Consider the following 15,240-nt stretch of genomic DNA (forward strand, 5'->3'; position numbering starts at 1 on the left):
ACCACAATTATAACACCAGTCCTGCCCCCTGTAATAAGTGTGGGTCTAGGAAAGGTAGTGGTGCTCTGCAGCAACGCTAGTCTGACCCGCTGTGTGGGATGCGGGTATGAGCCGGGCGATGGCGTCGGGTAGCGGTGTAGGTAACTGCGCCCGGTAGGAAGTACCGAATGTGGCTATGTTTGATGCCGCAGACGTTCCCACTTGCCAGTTCTGATACAACACGCTGTTAGTGCGCAACACACCGTGTCTTGCCCTGGTGAGATATGCCAGGTATCAGGTCGCCAGAGCGTGCTGCAGAGGAAAAATACTTTAAGCTAAAACAGATCAAAATGCATTTATATCAGGGAAGGGAAGGGGGACACAGACGAAGTGTAACGGTCGGCGTACGCTTCGCCAAGGAGCTTTTTCAAGACTTGAAAAAGCTCCTTGGCGAAGCGTACGCTGACCGTTACACTTCGTCTGTGTCCCCCTTCCCTTCCCTGATATAAATGCATTTTGATCTGTTTTAGCTTAAAGTATTTTTCCTCTGCAGCACGCTCTGGCGATCTGATACCTGGCATATCTCACCAGGGCAAGACACGGTGTGTTGCGCACTAACACCGTGTTGTATCAGAACTGGCAAGTGGGAACGTCTGCGGCATCAAACATAGCCGCATTCGGTACTTCCAACCGGGCGCAGTTACCTACACCGCTACCCGACGCCATCGCCCGGCTCATACCCGCATCCCACACAGCGGGTCAGACTAGCGTTGCTGCAGAGCACCACTACCTTTCCTAGACCCACACTTATTACAGGGGGCAGGACTGGTGTTATAATTGTGGTAATTCAGAGTGCATTCGAGATTAACCAGCACTCAAACTGTAAAAATTGTGTGAGTTGATCCATATACTATCACTCGCACAACAGCCGTGAGTACCTATCAGACCGGGTATCATACCCGTCAATTCTCCACTAATTAAGGAGAACGTCCTAGGTACTAAGTTACTGCTAAAACATCAAAGCATTTTATGTGTACACAAATAAAAGCATTCTCATAAATTTCATTGGGATTGGGGGCCCAGCGTCGTGAGGGTATCAGTACCCTTTTTAAAACACCTGTCTGTGTCATATATGTTTTTGTGTATTGTGTGTCCATTATTTCGCTACCAATTTTAGAGTTATCCAATTAAAAGTTACGTATTATTGCGTCAATTCTTAGGTGCACCACACAGTGACATTTCTTTTTTTGTCTCTGTACAAACCCTGTTGCTTGATATATATAGATGTCCAGTGGTAGCACACCCCCGTCAACCTAGGCTTCATTTAAACCTGTAACTAAAAATCAGGGGTTCACCTTTTCTAGTATCTTAGTCATCACTCTCCTGTGCGATAAGTTTTCCTTTGTGTACAGTATCTAAAGCAGGAACAAATTGTACAAACTGGATCACTGGGGGTGAGTAAGCCAGTAAGATAACACTTCTCTCAGAAAAGAACATACATAGATATAAAACACATAACAATCACCCAGGGGTGAGGGCGGGAGCAGTGGCGTAACTAGCAATTTTGCTCCCCCCTGCCAAAATAAATTCTGGCGCCCCCCCCCCCCCCATTATTTTTTTAAAATGCCAGCCCAGCAGCCACCGGGGATCAAGAGGAGTAGGCAACGCCGCCTGGGGAGTGGGGATCAGGGGAAGCTGGACACTGACATGTGTCACACATTCCCCGGCTAATAGCCAGCGGAGGTGAGCATGATCTATCTCCCCCTCTCCCCTACCGCGTCCTGTCAGGTCCTTACCCCGCTTTCCACCTGCCATGCTGTTCCTGGCCACAGTGATCAGACAACCTATCTAATCGCTGTGGCCAGGAGCAGTGAGGCAGGCGGAAAAACGGTAAATTATCAGCGCTGTCCTGCACAATCCCCGTCGGCCGACTTGTACACAGCATTGTACATTTGCCGCCTGGGATCTCGGAATACACCGCAGCTCTGCGCGCAAGCTGGAAGGACAGCGGGCATGGTGGAAGGGGGAGCGCTCTCTGGCGAGTCTGGCTGTCTGTGTGAGGACGCTTAGTGAACCTGTCACTGCGTCCTCACACAGACAGCCAGGGAGCACTCCCCCTTCCACCATGCCGGCTGCACTTCCAGCTTGCGCGCAGCGCTGCGGTGTATTCCGGGATCCCAGGCGGCAAATGTACAATGCTCTGTACAAGGGAACACTCTGATCCTGCGCCCCGGTGGAGCCTGCTCCCCCCCGCCATCGCTGGGGCTGCGGACCCCAAGTTACGCCACTGGGCGGGAGGGTGAGGCAGGGTTGGGAGGAAGTCCAAAAAAAATAAATAAAAAAGTTTCAGGCTAGTACAGGCTCCTCCCGACTATCAATCTATCTGCTCATCTTACACCTGCAGTACAACATGGTTTTGCTAAGGTGCAAATGAGTAGAACCTTGTTGGTTGCCATGGGAAACATTTCTGTAAACCTGCACTTTTGTAAACATACCCCTTTATAGGACATATTTGTTCCAAACAAACACATACCTCTTTTGAACTCAAGAACTCTAACATTAAGAACTATTATCTTCTAGAAGATGCTAAATAAATAAGAAGTAGAATCTGATTGGTTGCTATGGGCAACATCCCAATTTTAATATAAATCCCATCTAAGTAAATATACACCTGTTCCTCACATTATCACAACCCACACCTCCAATCTGTAGTACGACGTAGACATCTCCGTTCAGATAAAGATGGCGATTGGAGTGTACATGTAGATGTGGCAGGATAGAAACTGCAGGCCCGGCGACAGAGGGGGTGAAAGAGGACAGCTGATCCGGGCCCCGACGATCAGAGGGGCCCCAAATTCAGTCCCACTTAGCCGCCGGGCCACACTTCCTTGCACCCAGGCGCCCGGCACTTAATTCAACCTCACCCAAACAAGAATTTTCGCAGTGGTGGTGCCGCTGGGACTCGGGAGTGGAGGGGAGGCCTCTTACTTACAGTCACGGTGTCTGTTTTAGACTTTTTATACAAACATACCTAAAATTAGGTGTATATTTTATTAGTGTATATTTACACGTTGACCTGACCGGTCATCATTCATATTCCAGGTTCTCAATTGTATTAATTGTATGCAACCTTTATGTATACATAAAGGTTGCATACAATTAATACAATTGAGAACCTGGAATATGAATGATGACCGGTCAGGTCAACGTGTAAATATACACTAATAAAATATACACCTAATTTTAGGTATGTTTTTATAAAAAGTCTAAAACAGACACCGTGGGTGAGGAGTGCGTCCCATTTAAACTGATTTATTTTCTTTCTCTTTGTTCAAATTGCGTAAACATTAAAATCAGGGGGCTGCACCCTAGCAGGCCAGGAATCATATTTGGATAAAACTTCTGGCAGACGGGCATCTTAACCACCCACAAAATAATAAAAATTATTACTATTAACCCCTTCCTGACGCAGCCAGTTTTTGCCTTCCTGACAGAGCCATTTTTTTCAAATCTGACATGTATCACTTAAGTGGGTATAACTTTTTTTTGCTTTTACTTATCCCAGTGATTTTGAGATTGTTTTCCCGTGACACATTGTACTTTAAATTAGTGGTGAAATTTGGTCGATACAGTTTTTTTTTTTTGGGGAAAAATACCAAAGTGTCGTGAAAAAATGGAACATTTTGCTATTTGCAAAATGTTCCATTTTCTGCTTGTGAGACAAATAATCATATCACTCAAAATAGTTAATAACTAACAAAGACCATATCTATTCTTTATTTTTAAATCATTATTTAAACCGCCTTTATTTTTTTTGGACGCTAGGGGGCAGCAGAGTCTAAATTTTACACTCAATGCATTTCAACGCTACTTTTGGCTATTCACTTTTTAACAGCCAATAGCAGCGATCGCCCAAGACGGGAGGCATCGCTGCCCCCCCTGGGCAATGAGGGAGGATGTCTGCTGTCAGGGACAGCAGACATTGTCCCTCTGCCACCTCGTCTCGAGACGGGGTGACAGTTTGAAGTCATGACGTATATATACGTCATGTGTCGGGAAGTACTTCCCGGCCATGACGTATATATACGTCAAATGTCGGGAAGGGGTTAAATTTATGGTGCGGGTCTTCCAACCCCTTTCTCTCCAGCTCTTACTTACAGTGCCTTAGCTGCCTGGGGACAGACGGGAGTCGGGACACGCAGCTCCCACAGGCGCCGCTTACACACACTACACTCACTGCAGAAGTCTCCCGGCCGCCGTTTACACACAATGACATGAGCCGGTGCTGCTGTGGAAGGCTGGAAGATGCCTTCCGCAGCAGAACCGGCTTATGTCAGTGTCAGTAAGCGGCTGAAGCTACATGTCTCCCGACAAGCTGTCCCTGGCATGTAAATTCCCTCTGGCAAAGAGGAATTTCCGGGGACGCGCTGTGCTGCCAATCACTAGTGCAGTGGCCGCCCAGAAACCAATCACTAGTGGCTTGTATTAGTTCAAAAGCTGCATGTCCTCCTGCCGCCCCACGCCACGCTGTGTAAGTTCAGTGCCTGTCTGCTGCTGAGAGAGGGAACGGGACAGGATGTTACTGACAGCCGCTTGCAGTAGTACACGTGAGTGGGCTGTCTGCACGGCAGGGGACTGGATGTGGCTGCTCAACTCAGAGCAGCGTGTCAGCTATTCCAGCTGCATCCAGTCCCCCGCAGCGCAGACACACTGCCCACCTATTCTGGTGAGCAGTGTATCAGCTTTTCCAGCCCCCTGGGCAATGAGCATAAAATGCCCCCTGGGCAAAGAGCGTGAACTGCCTCATGGGCAACCAGCACAAAATTCTCCCTGGGCAACCAGTATGCAAACACAACCCTCCCTGTGGCAACCAGCATTTAACTCCTGCAACGAGCATGTAGGTAATCAGCACTTATGTGGTATAATCAGGGGTTAAAGTGAGGGGGAACTGCATGGAACTGAGTTCCATAACCTCTAATGGTAGGGGGAACGGAGTTCCCCCTCTACCACAGCCCTGAACAGTAATTCCAACAGAAAAGCCTCTCCCAGCACCTTCTTCTTCTGGCAAGGCATATGTGATGTCATACCATCACCACCACTGAAGTGAAGAAGAGCATCTAAGAAGAGCAGGCTCTGTGCATGCTGAAGACAAGATGAGAGGGGGCTGAAGGGACACAGAGGTGGGGAAGCTGCTGGAGGGACACAGGGCATGGAGCTGCTGAGGAACATGGACAGTGAGCTGCTGGAGTGACAGAGACAGATGTGTATAAGCAGCACAACTGTGGACATTATGTGTATAAGGGGCACTACTGTGTGATTTAATATGAATCAAGAGCACTACATGCGGTGTAATGTGTATAGGATTGTGCTACTTTGTTGTGTAATTAGTTACTATTGTGTGATTACACTCCCTCCTTGTGGGACCATTATCCCTTTTTGGGAGGTAGGGCACAAATTCCCTGGCACTGGCCTGGGCTCTGCGTAATGAGGAGGGGGGGAGGTCAGTTTTAGGGGAATGGAGTTCCACCACCTCTCCAGGACCACTTTAAGCCCTGGGTATAATGTGTACTGGGCATGATGGTGTGTGCTAGAATGTGTACTGGGCATAACTGTGCTAAAATGTGTACTAGGGGCATAACAGTGCATGGTGTAATGTGAATTGGTACTTTTATGTAGCCACACCTCTTCCCCACAAAGCCATGCCATACATTTTTGGTGCGCACGGTCCCTGTTTTCTATGTATTCTACTTTATATAAGTGTGCCAATTCATACTCCACCACCACCCCCCGACCCACATGTGTCATGCTGGGGGAAGGAGTGAGGAGGCTTTATTCCATTGGGACCCAGAAAAGGTTGGGTAGGAATCCAATTTTGTGATGGGCATTGCGATGTGTGATATAATATGTAGTGGGCATTATAGTGTGTGGCATAATATGTAATGGGTATTACAGTGTGTTGCAGAATGTCTTAATGGACATTACAGCATGTTGCATAATATCTTAATGGGCATTACGGTATGTGGTATAACGTGTAGTAGGCATTACGGTGTGTGGCATAATGTGTAGTAGCTATCAGTTCAGAAGTGATACTGTCTGCGCTGGGGGCAGCCATTGTATGGGACTTCTTGCCACCAATACGTAAACCATCCATCCCTGCTCCACACAACTACTAGTGCTTGAGGGGGTGGGGGCCCCCAGAAAGATCAGTGTATGGGGTCCCAAGATTTCTGTTGCCGGCCCTGGGAAACTGTAAAACTCCATACACACTAAGCAACCCTGGACGCAGCCGATATAATTAATAATATCGGCAGCGAGTGGCTGATATTGAGTGTACAAAATGAATGATATCAATAATTGATATAATTCAGTGATCTCACTGGGACCCGATGAACGTGCATATGTAAAAATTAAACGGTATGCACTATGAGAATTATATGCTCTTTTTACATGTACAACTGAGTGGAAGGAGCTGAGAGTGATACCGATTCCTAAAAGGACATAGGAGAAGGGAAGTAACATTGTTTATTGTATCTAGCGCTGGTGGTGGGCAATCCCAACCTTTTTGCAGTTATCTCAACAGATTAACCCTAGAATGTCTGTATGTGCATGTACATGTGGTAGAGAACATAGATTGTAAGGTCCATTGGGGCAGGGACTGATGTAAATGTTCAATTATACTCTGTAAAGCGCTGTGGAATATGTGGGTGCTATATAAGAAACTGATAATAAATAAATAATGCCCGGTGTCAGACTCCTGTGGCTTTACGACAACCTTAGAACATCACCCCCTCCCCATCAACCTCGGTGGTTGTAAGCAGTTCTTGTGGTGATACACTGTGATTAGTATTCTAAGCCTTGATAAGAGATAAAGTGGAGAGTGATAAAGTACCAGCCAATCGGCTCCTAAGGGAGCTGACTGGTTGGTACTTTATCTGTCTTGAAGACATAGATTTCCCCCCCGGTAACTGTAAAGACCCCCTAATGGCCATACACACGCAGATTTATTTGCAGATCTGGCTGGTTGGAACAAAATCCTGGTTATAGATGAGAGCAAATGACAGTTGACCATTTGCTTGGAAATGCTGGAAAACTGACAAACTGTCACTCATCCATAACCATGTTTTTGTTCCAACCAGCCAGATCTGAAGATAAATCTTACTAGTGTATGGGCACCTTTACACTTCTCCAACAAGTTTTTGTCAGATAAATTGACTCCATCCACCTGTATTGGGTCAAATCTGACAAAATCTCACAAGTGTAAGGGGCCCTTAAGGTTTACCATGTTATCAGCGGTTTGTGGCTTTTCAGATCATTGAGGTTTCTCTGGGCACCACAAGGTCTGACCTTTGCTGCGGCGTCCACTACTGGGAAGACTGAGAACAGGTTATAGTGTCCTATGGTAAATAATCTTTATCACAGCAGACCGACGGGCTTCATATCGTCTTATAAACCCATTTCCAAACTGATGAGCAGTGACAGTTGCTGAGCTCTCTCTTCTGCCGGCATCGTGTTTGCACAGCCCTAAGTGCTGCAGAAGGCTCTGCCAAAGGCTCTATCAGAGAGTGGGCAGCACTTTATCATGATCAAATAATGGGGGCATGCCATTAGCAGCAACGCTCTCAGATAACCCTTATTTATGGATACAGAAGTAATCAGGTGTTACTCATTTTTTCCCAACATTATTAAAGGGGCATACACACGCGTCGCTTGTAAACTGTTTTCTAAGCGATCTGACTAGATTGCTTTGAAATTAAACATGTATTGCTCCTTGTGTATACCCCCAAGCGATGGCAATGCGCAGTCCCCCAAGTCACTATTGCCTGACTAGATCTTGACTACGGGTCAGATTGCTTAGTGAGTAACTTCACAGCGCTCCTTGTGTGCAGAAGGAGCGATCTAGAGCACTCCCTGCCTCTGCCTGTGCGATGGTTTTTTGCTTAGCAAAGATTTCTGCGTGTGTCTGGGTGATCTAGACCCCGTGGTATAGCCCACCCTATATTGCTCAGCACAAAGGGCATACACATCTCAACGTGTGTATGCCCCTTTTTAAGCCCTATTTCTAAACAATCTGAATAGAAGTATGTATCGCTCGCTTAGAAATGAAGCATGCATCGCTCCCACTCGTTGCCATTGCCCACAAAGGGCGGTATTCGTACAGCATATACTAATATACAGTATATAATATATATATATATATATATATATATATATATATATATAAAAATAAATAAATAAATAAAGAGAAAATAGAACCCAACGGTTCACTGAGGAGGGGATCCGTATTGTATGTATTGCATTTACAATGAATCAACAATTATAATAATGTGAGGCATGCCATATAAAAGTAGCTTCCCACAATACAGTATATCCTTCATTTATCATATCGCTTTCTCTTTTGTGTGCTATTTTCACATTGGCCACTAGAGGAAGACAAAGCACGACATACCGTTGGGTGGATAGACAACAGCAAACTCTTCCAAGCCCAGCTTTCCTGTCAAATAAATCAAAGCACATTTTCAGATATTCAAGCAATACAAATATATATATATTACATACACACACACACACACACACACACACACATATATACATACACACACACACATATATACACACACACACACACATATACACACACACACACACACACACACACACACACACGTACATACATACAGCAGTAGTCTGATACAAATTGAAATAACTAAACAATATGAAATTTAAGACAAGAATTAGAAATGACAGTTGTATCTATTAGCTTCTAACTAATGAATGAATTGGCGCTGACAGAGGGCTAGTACTTAGCAATTATTATCTGTAATACATTAATATATAATTGTAGGGGTACTTGTGTAATATCTGGGCGCCCGATTTTTTGATCGCATGCCTTAACTTAAGGCATGCGATCAGATGCGATGGGACCCGATTTTTTCATCGGGTCGGAAAAATCGGTCTCATCGCATGCGTCCAAATCGCATGCGATGCAACCGACCCGATTTTTACATAGGATCCAATGTTAAATGGTCCCTGAGACCCAATTTTACATTGGGTCCAATGTTAAATGCCCCCCAGACCCCATTTTTAATTGTATACCCACCCTGATGGGTAATTACTATGTGAAATGCCCATTTTCATACCCCCACTATCCACATCGGAATGGAGTTGATTTTATATACAGATGGGTCAGGTCCCATCCTGGCTGGCGGGTCGCCAGAACGTCCGCGCTGGCGACCCGCCAGCAGCCGCGCCAGCGAGTACACTGAGACGCGCGTGCGTCTCACGCGCACGCGCGTCTCAGTCTCTGTCGCCAGCGCGACAGGGGGGGTTAGGGGGGGATGCGGGCAGGCGGCGGGGACCCCGGGTAACCGCCGGCAAGCCGGCGGGGAAGTGCGGCGAGCCCCGCGAGGGGACACGGAATATGACCATGCCGATGTGGATAGTGGGGGTATGAAAATGGGCATTTCACATAGTAATTACCCATCAGGGTGGGTATACAATTAAAAATGGGGTCTGGGGGGTATTTAACATTGGACCCAATGTAAAAATCGGGTCGGTCGCATCGCGAGCGATGCAACCGATTTTTCCGACCTGATGAAAAAAAATCGGGTGCACAGAAATTACGCAAGTACCATTGTAGGTTTTAAATCTGTCTATTTTCCTTAATTTACTGTTTATATAAAATAATGACAGCATACTGTGGGCAGAGCATACTGTAGGCAGAGCATACTTTACACATTGTTTTACTCAATCTTCTTTATTTTGTACAAAGACTGCACATATTTGTGATACAAAATGGGTCATTCTGTAGAGCGCATTGACTTCAAGCGTGGTACTGTGATAGAATGCCACCTTTGCAATAAGATAGTTCATTCATTTCATCCCTGCTAGATATTCCACAGTCAACTGTAGCATATTAGAGAGCGGAAGTGGATTAAGAACAATAGCAACTCAGCCATGAAATGGAAGACCATGTAAAATCAGAGCGGGCCAAAGTCCCCAACGCTCTGCTGATTCCATAGCTGAAGAGTTCCGAAATTCCACTGGCATGAATGTCAGCACAAAAACTGTGCTTCTTAAACTTAGTGGAATGGGTTTCCATGGCCGAGCAGCTGCATGCAAGCTTAACCTCAACAGGTCCAATGCCAAGCATCAGACGCAGTGGTGTAAAACACATCAACATCAGACCGTGGAGCAGTGCAGAGGTGTTCTGTGGAGTGTTGAATCACGCTTCCCTATTTGGCAGTCAGATGTGCAAGTCTGGGTTTGGCAGATGTCGAGAGAATGTTAACTTCCTGACTGCATTATGCCAACTGGTAAGGGGGCTGTTTTTCAGGGTTTGGGCTAGGCGGCTTATCCCCAATGAAGGACAATCTTAATGCTTCAGCATACCAAGACATTCTGAACGATGCTATACTTCCAACTTTGAGGCAACAGTTTTCTGTTCCAACATGACTGTTATAGGATGTGAGAATCAGAAAGTGAGAGATTTTGTAAAAAGTCTCCCATTTTTTTAAAATGGGAATCATAAACATTGCAAAATCAGGTTGAATTTGCCACGTAAAATGATTGCCGCCTTAAAAAAAGGGAGAAGTTTTACAAAACCTTTCACTTGCTGATTCTCCCACCCTATTAGATTCCCTCCATGGAAACAAGGATAATTACCCAATCCCATGTGTTATTGTAGATCCGGCAGCGGCTTATCAGGGATTTTGCACCGCATGTCTGAGGCATTCAAAGCATAATACCTGATAAGTGCCCGTATCGGAGGGGTTAAGAATACCGACATTGGGGCTAATACGATAGTCCTCGGCTAAACTATTAGCAGTGGAAAAGTACCTCTGGTAATAGGATACCACCCATTGGTGGGGATACACTACTGTACACAAAAGCCCTTATTCTGGTTTACTCGCAAAAGCAAATTCCATCTCAAATGGACAAAACCATGTGCACTGCAGGTGGGGCAGATGTCACTTGTGCAGAGAGAATTAGATTTGGGGGAGTTATTTTGTTTCTGTGCAGGGAAAATACTGACGGCTTTATTTTTACACTGCTTTGAAGTAAAACCCCATCCAAATCTAAATCTCTTGCACGTTTCATCTGACCCACCCGCAGTGCACATGGTTTTGTCCATTTGAGAAGGAATTTGCCTTTGCGAATGAACCAGAATAAGGGCCAAAGTGTTTGAGCACTGAGGTGTCTCACACCAGACTGTAACAAGAGGATAAGTGCAGCACGGTACCTCGGATATACGACTTTGGCGGTGATGCACTACTGTACACAAAGTGAGCACTAAGGTGTCTCGCACCTGACTGTAACAAGAGATAAGCGCAGCACTGTACCTCGTATATAGGACTTTGGAGGTGATGCACTACTGTACACAAAGTGTTCCAGCACAGAGGTGTCTCGGGAGAAGCAGAGTAAGACCTGAGGGAAAACAAAATGAATATGAAGTAGTTAAATAACAAAGAAAAAGCATAATTTACACACCGCTAATAAGCCAAGCAGCTCACTGAGCTATGCAAACCACTCCAGATTAGTAATGTTAATAAAATCAGCCATCACCATTACATTTAGAAAAACACCATTAAGTAGTAATTACAGTAACAGGTTCCTAGCTCACAGGTATTTACAGATAAATTATCCACACTTCACATTACGGATGCCCTGTTTGACCCTTAGTGCTTTCTCTGTGTCATTAAATGCAGGCTCAATATATTAGCAATTTGTCGTGGTTCATGAGTGCTTCATCACAGTGATTTTTCCACAGTCTTATGGTGTTCCGAGCTATAAAAAGACATGGAACTATTTGCAGCAATTATTTTTGTGATACAATTCTTTCCATTTTTAATTAGAGGACTTCAGTTTTTCTCTTTTTTTTATCTGCTAAATGTGTGGTTGTCATCTTTTTATAGATCATTAACCCTTTGAGTGCCAAGTGAATTTGTCAAAATAGGTGTGAAATTTGCCAAGCAAACGTTTTATTCATCGTACTGACCTGTAATGTTACCTTATATCGGAAATATCTTTGTTTACACAACATTTTTTATTTGAATTTATATAACAAATGTGAGCGACGCCGGCCTTTTTTAGCCAATATTTTGCGCATCTCTCACAGAGATCTTGGCACTCAAAGGGTTAATGGTAACATTTTTTGGTATATGGCAAAAATCACACTTGCAGACATCTGTATTCTCCACTCTCGGAGATCTTTAAGGGGAGGGGAGGAGGTGTGGCCATGAGGTTCTCATTATCATAGATTCGCCCCCATGCTGAGCAGTGCCACAGCATTTCATAGTTGGGGGCGGGACATCATCATGTGATTCACATGAACAAGCCACCCCCAACTCTTCAAACGGCATGAGGGCAGAATAGGAGGGGGGGGGGGGCTGCTCTCTAAAGGGTATGGTATAACCCTCGAGATTCCGACGGTTGTTTCTCAGACGTTGCAATCCTGACTGCCAGGAACCGACAGGGGGGCAAGCCCCTTAGGAGCTCGCTGCGCTCGCCACCAATTATATTCTCCATGTATGGGGGTCTTATACCCCCCTACGAGGAAAAATAGCCGGTGTAAGTCGGGATTCTGACCATCGGGCTCCTGACAGTTGGTATTCCGATGTGGGAGAAATGACCGTCGGAATCACGACTGTCGGTGAGTCATCCGGAACCGCTCTCCAAAAATTTGGACATTTCAGCAACTAAAGTTTAGTGTCAAATTTTTTGTTATGTATGATTTCCTGCCTGCTGCAAATGCAGTGGCCTCTACCTATTTTGACTGTGCAAATATTTAATCTATTGATTCACTGGGAACTAGCGACATTGGAGGAGGCACAAAGGCACTCATGCCTCAATGAAAAAGGAAAACAGAGCACTCACAGGCTACAGTTATCATTTACAGCATGCGAGATGCAGACAGACAAAGCACAAGCGCTTCAGAGTGACCTCCTTGCTCAAGCCTGAAACCTGTGAAATGTTGTTGCTCTGTAAAATCATTAGTTGTTAGTGAATATGGGAAAGCCCAGCGTTTTATGCTAATGGCCGATGATGCGGGTGCGGGGGGGGGGGGGGGAAGCAGCTGATATCACCGGATGTCAGCTGACCGCCCACTTCCCTCTGAATGTTCAACAGATCTAAGGTTGCTCATTCGATGGTCGATGTGGGTGTTACCCCGCAGGCTGCGAATGGATGTTTATGTAAAACCACCATTCGCAGCCAGTGGGAACGTATGCGCCTTGTGAATAGTGGGCCGGCTTACCAAGGCGGGATCTGGTTGACTCGTAAGGATGCATCGGAGCGAATGAACCAGAATACCCCCCTAATTTCCCAGACAGCCTTCCCTATCACACAGAATGTAAATGATCTGTGTGCCATAATAATGTACTAATTAAAAGTATATATAAAACACAAAGCAAGAGCACAGTTGATGCTACTGGAGCAGGAACAGGTTCTCAAGCTCAATCCTTTAGGTATGGGAGTATAACCATGCCTTCCCGACTAGGCCACATCCACTACATAAAATGGGCTTGCTCCCCTCTTTACAACCCTGGGAACAGGTAGTAGATGTGATCACAATGCAGTGCCTGTAACAACTTGCAGAATAGGTCTTGATGTTCTACACAGTACTACAAGCAGGACTCCAGGAAACTCCAGTTGGTTTAATTACAAATCCGATGGTTGCGGAGGCACAAGACCCATTCTGTGCACATGAAGAATGGAACTTGTTATATCACTCATCATAATCCTCTATTGGCACCTGCCTTTAACCATCAACAAACAGTATGGCTTTCTCAGGAGCATACACCTAGGTTCCGGTCTACGTGTGCTCACAATTGCACAAAACACGCTTACACTGCCCTCCTTTAATTAGAATGCCTCTTCCCTATCCTAAGCACAGGCTGGCATAAGAGCTAGACTCATGCCTAGCGTAGTACTGGATATGCTACGCTAACTGGCATAGTAACCTATAGGTCCCATCCGGGCAGCCCCCCCATAGCAAGCCCTGGTCCCTTTGCATTCTATCCCATTAAAAATAAAACTGGTGAGATAGGCGTCCAAAGAGGTTTAGGATAACATTGAAGTTTCCCTGAAGCTTGCTCAATGCTGCACAGATATATGGGAGGGAGAGCTGGGCCACAGTCTTCACAGATGAATTACATGGTTCTAAAGTACTGAAAGTTTCCTTAAATGCACTATTTTAAGCAGCTGTGTCCTCTCCTCTAACCAGTCCAATTTCCTGCAAGATTACATTTACCAATAGCAAATCAAACACACTGAACAAAACACATTGTGCCGACACGTAACAGTCTAGAGCTAAGCCTTCAGCACTAATCAACTGCGTTATATTGCTTTTTATTTCTTCCTGCTGGTCACAGCCAAGACGATGTTCCCAGCTTTTTCTGGGTTTAAACAAGAAGTGGAAATAAAACTACAAAACAGCATCATGCTATGAGATTTATTTGCTTATGCAAATCATCCAGGTTAGATTAAATGCCACGTGACAACAAAAGGCATTCAGTAATGCCATCCTCAATTCCGTGTCATGCAAAGGAGGTGGTGACATCACCATGCTTAGAGCTGAACGTACACAGTACACAGCTATCATGTGTATAACATAACAATAGATAATGAAAGCTAAACTTTACATCCTATCACATGAACTGTGCTAAGGGCCTTATTCATGTTTATAGGCACTGTCCTATGCAGCTGCAAATGTTAAGGCTACGGAATTGCCACCCAGAAAAGAAGAAGATAGACACCCACTGGAGCCATCACAAACTTATCCGCAACGGTGTGTGCATTTGCAGACTGGAGGCAATAATGAGGTACATTGGGTACTAGGGTAGCCCCATGGCTACGCAGACTAGGCACGGCAGTAGCAACGCAGGCACTATGCTTTTTATACATAAATGATCGGAGCTGAATGTAGATACTCGCCCACAAACTGTCCTTTCATGTCAATCACTCTGCGATATAAATCTCAGTCCGAGTGTGATTGTAACGGAACCTTGGTGAGTGAAAAAGTGCAATCAAAACACATGCACATTCTACTGATAATTGATTTGTTGCGTGAACACCGCCGTTGTGTGAAGATGTACATATAGGAAGATGTACTATACGCATGAATGGAGTTAAAGTACCAGCCAATCAGCTCCTAGCTTCCATGTTACAGATTGTGTTTGCAAAATGACAGTTCTGAGCGGGTTGGTTGATACTTTGGGCCTGATTCGGAGATGGAAGCGAGGCCTTTGCATGTGAACAGGCATG

At 45.3% G+C, this 15,240-nt stretch overlaps 1 protein-coding gene across 1 annotated transcript in view; it reads right to left on the reverse strand.

The window, feature by feature from the left end:
* The window catches only part of TBC1D19 (TBC1 domain family member 19), a 135,378-nt gene that overhangs the window by 24,718 nt on the left and 95,420 nt on the right, over nt 1-15,240 (reverse strand). The window contains exons 14-15 of the mRNA XM_083159365.1: nt 11,319-11,403; nt 8,426-8,470 (exon numbers count right to left, since the gene is read on the reverse strand). Of these exons, the coding sequence (XP_083015491.1) occupies nt 8,426-8,470; nt 11,319-11,403 (130 nt within the window). The remainder of the gene's footprint in view (nt 1-8,425; nt 8,471-11,318; nt 11,404-15,240) is intronic.

This window comes from Crinia signifera, chromosome 1, assembly GCF_055691185.1.
Source record: "Crinia signifera chromosome 1, ASM5569118v1, whole genome shotgun sequence".
Classification (NCBI taxonomy): Eukaryota; Metazoa; Chordata; class Amphibia; order Anura; family Myobatrachidae; genus Crinia; species Crinia signifera.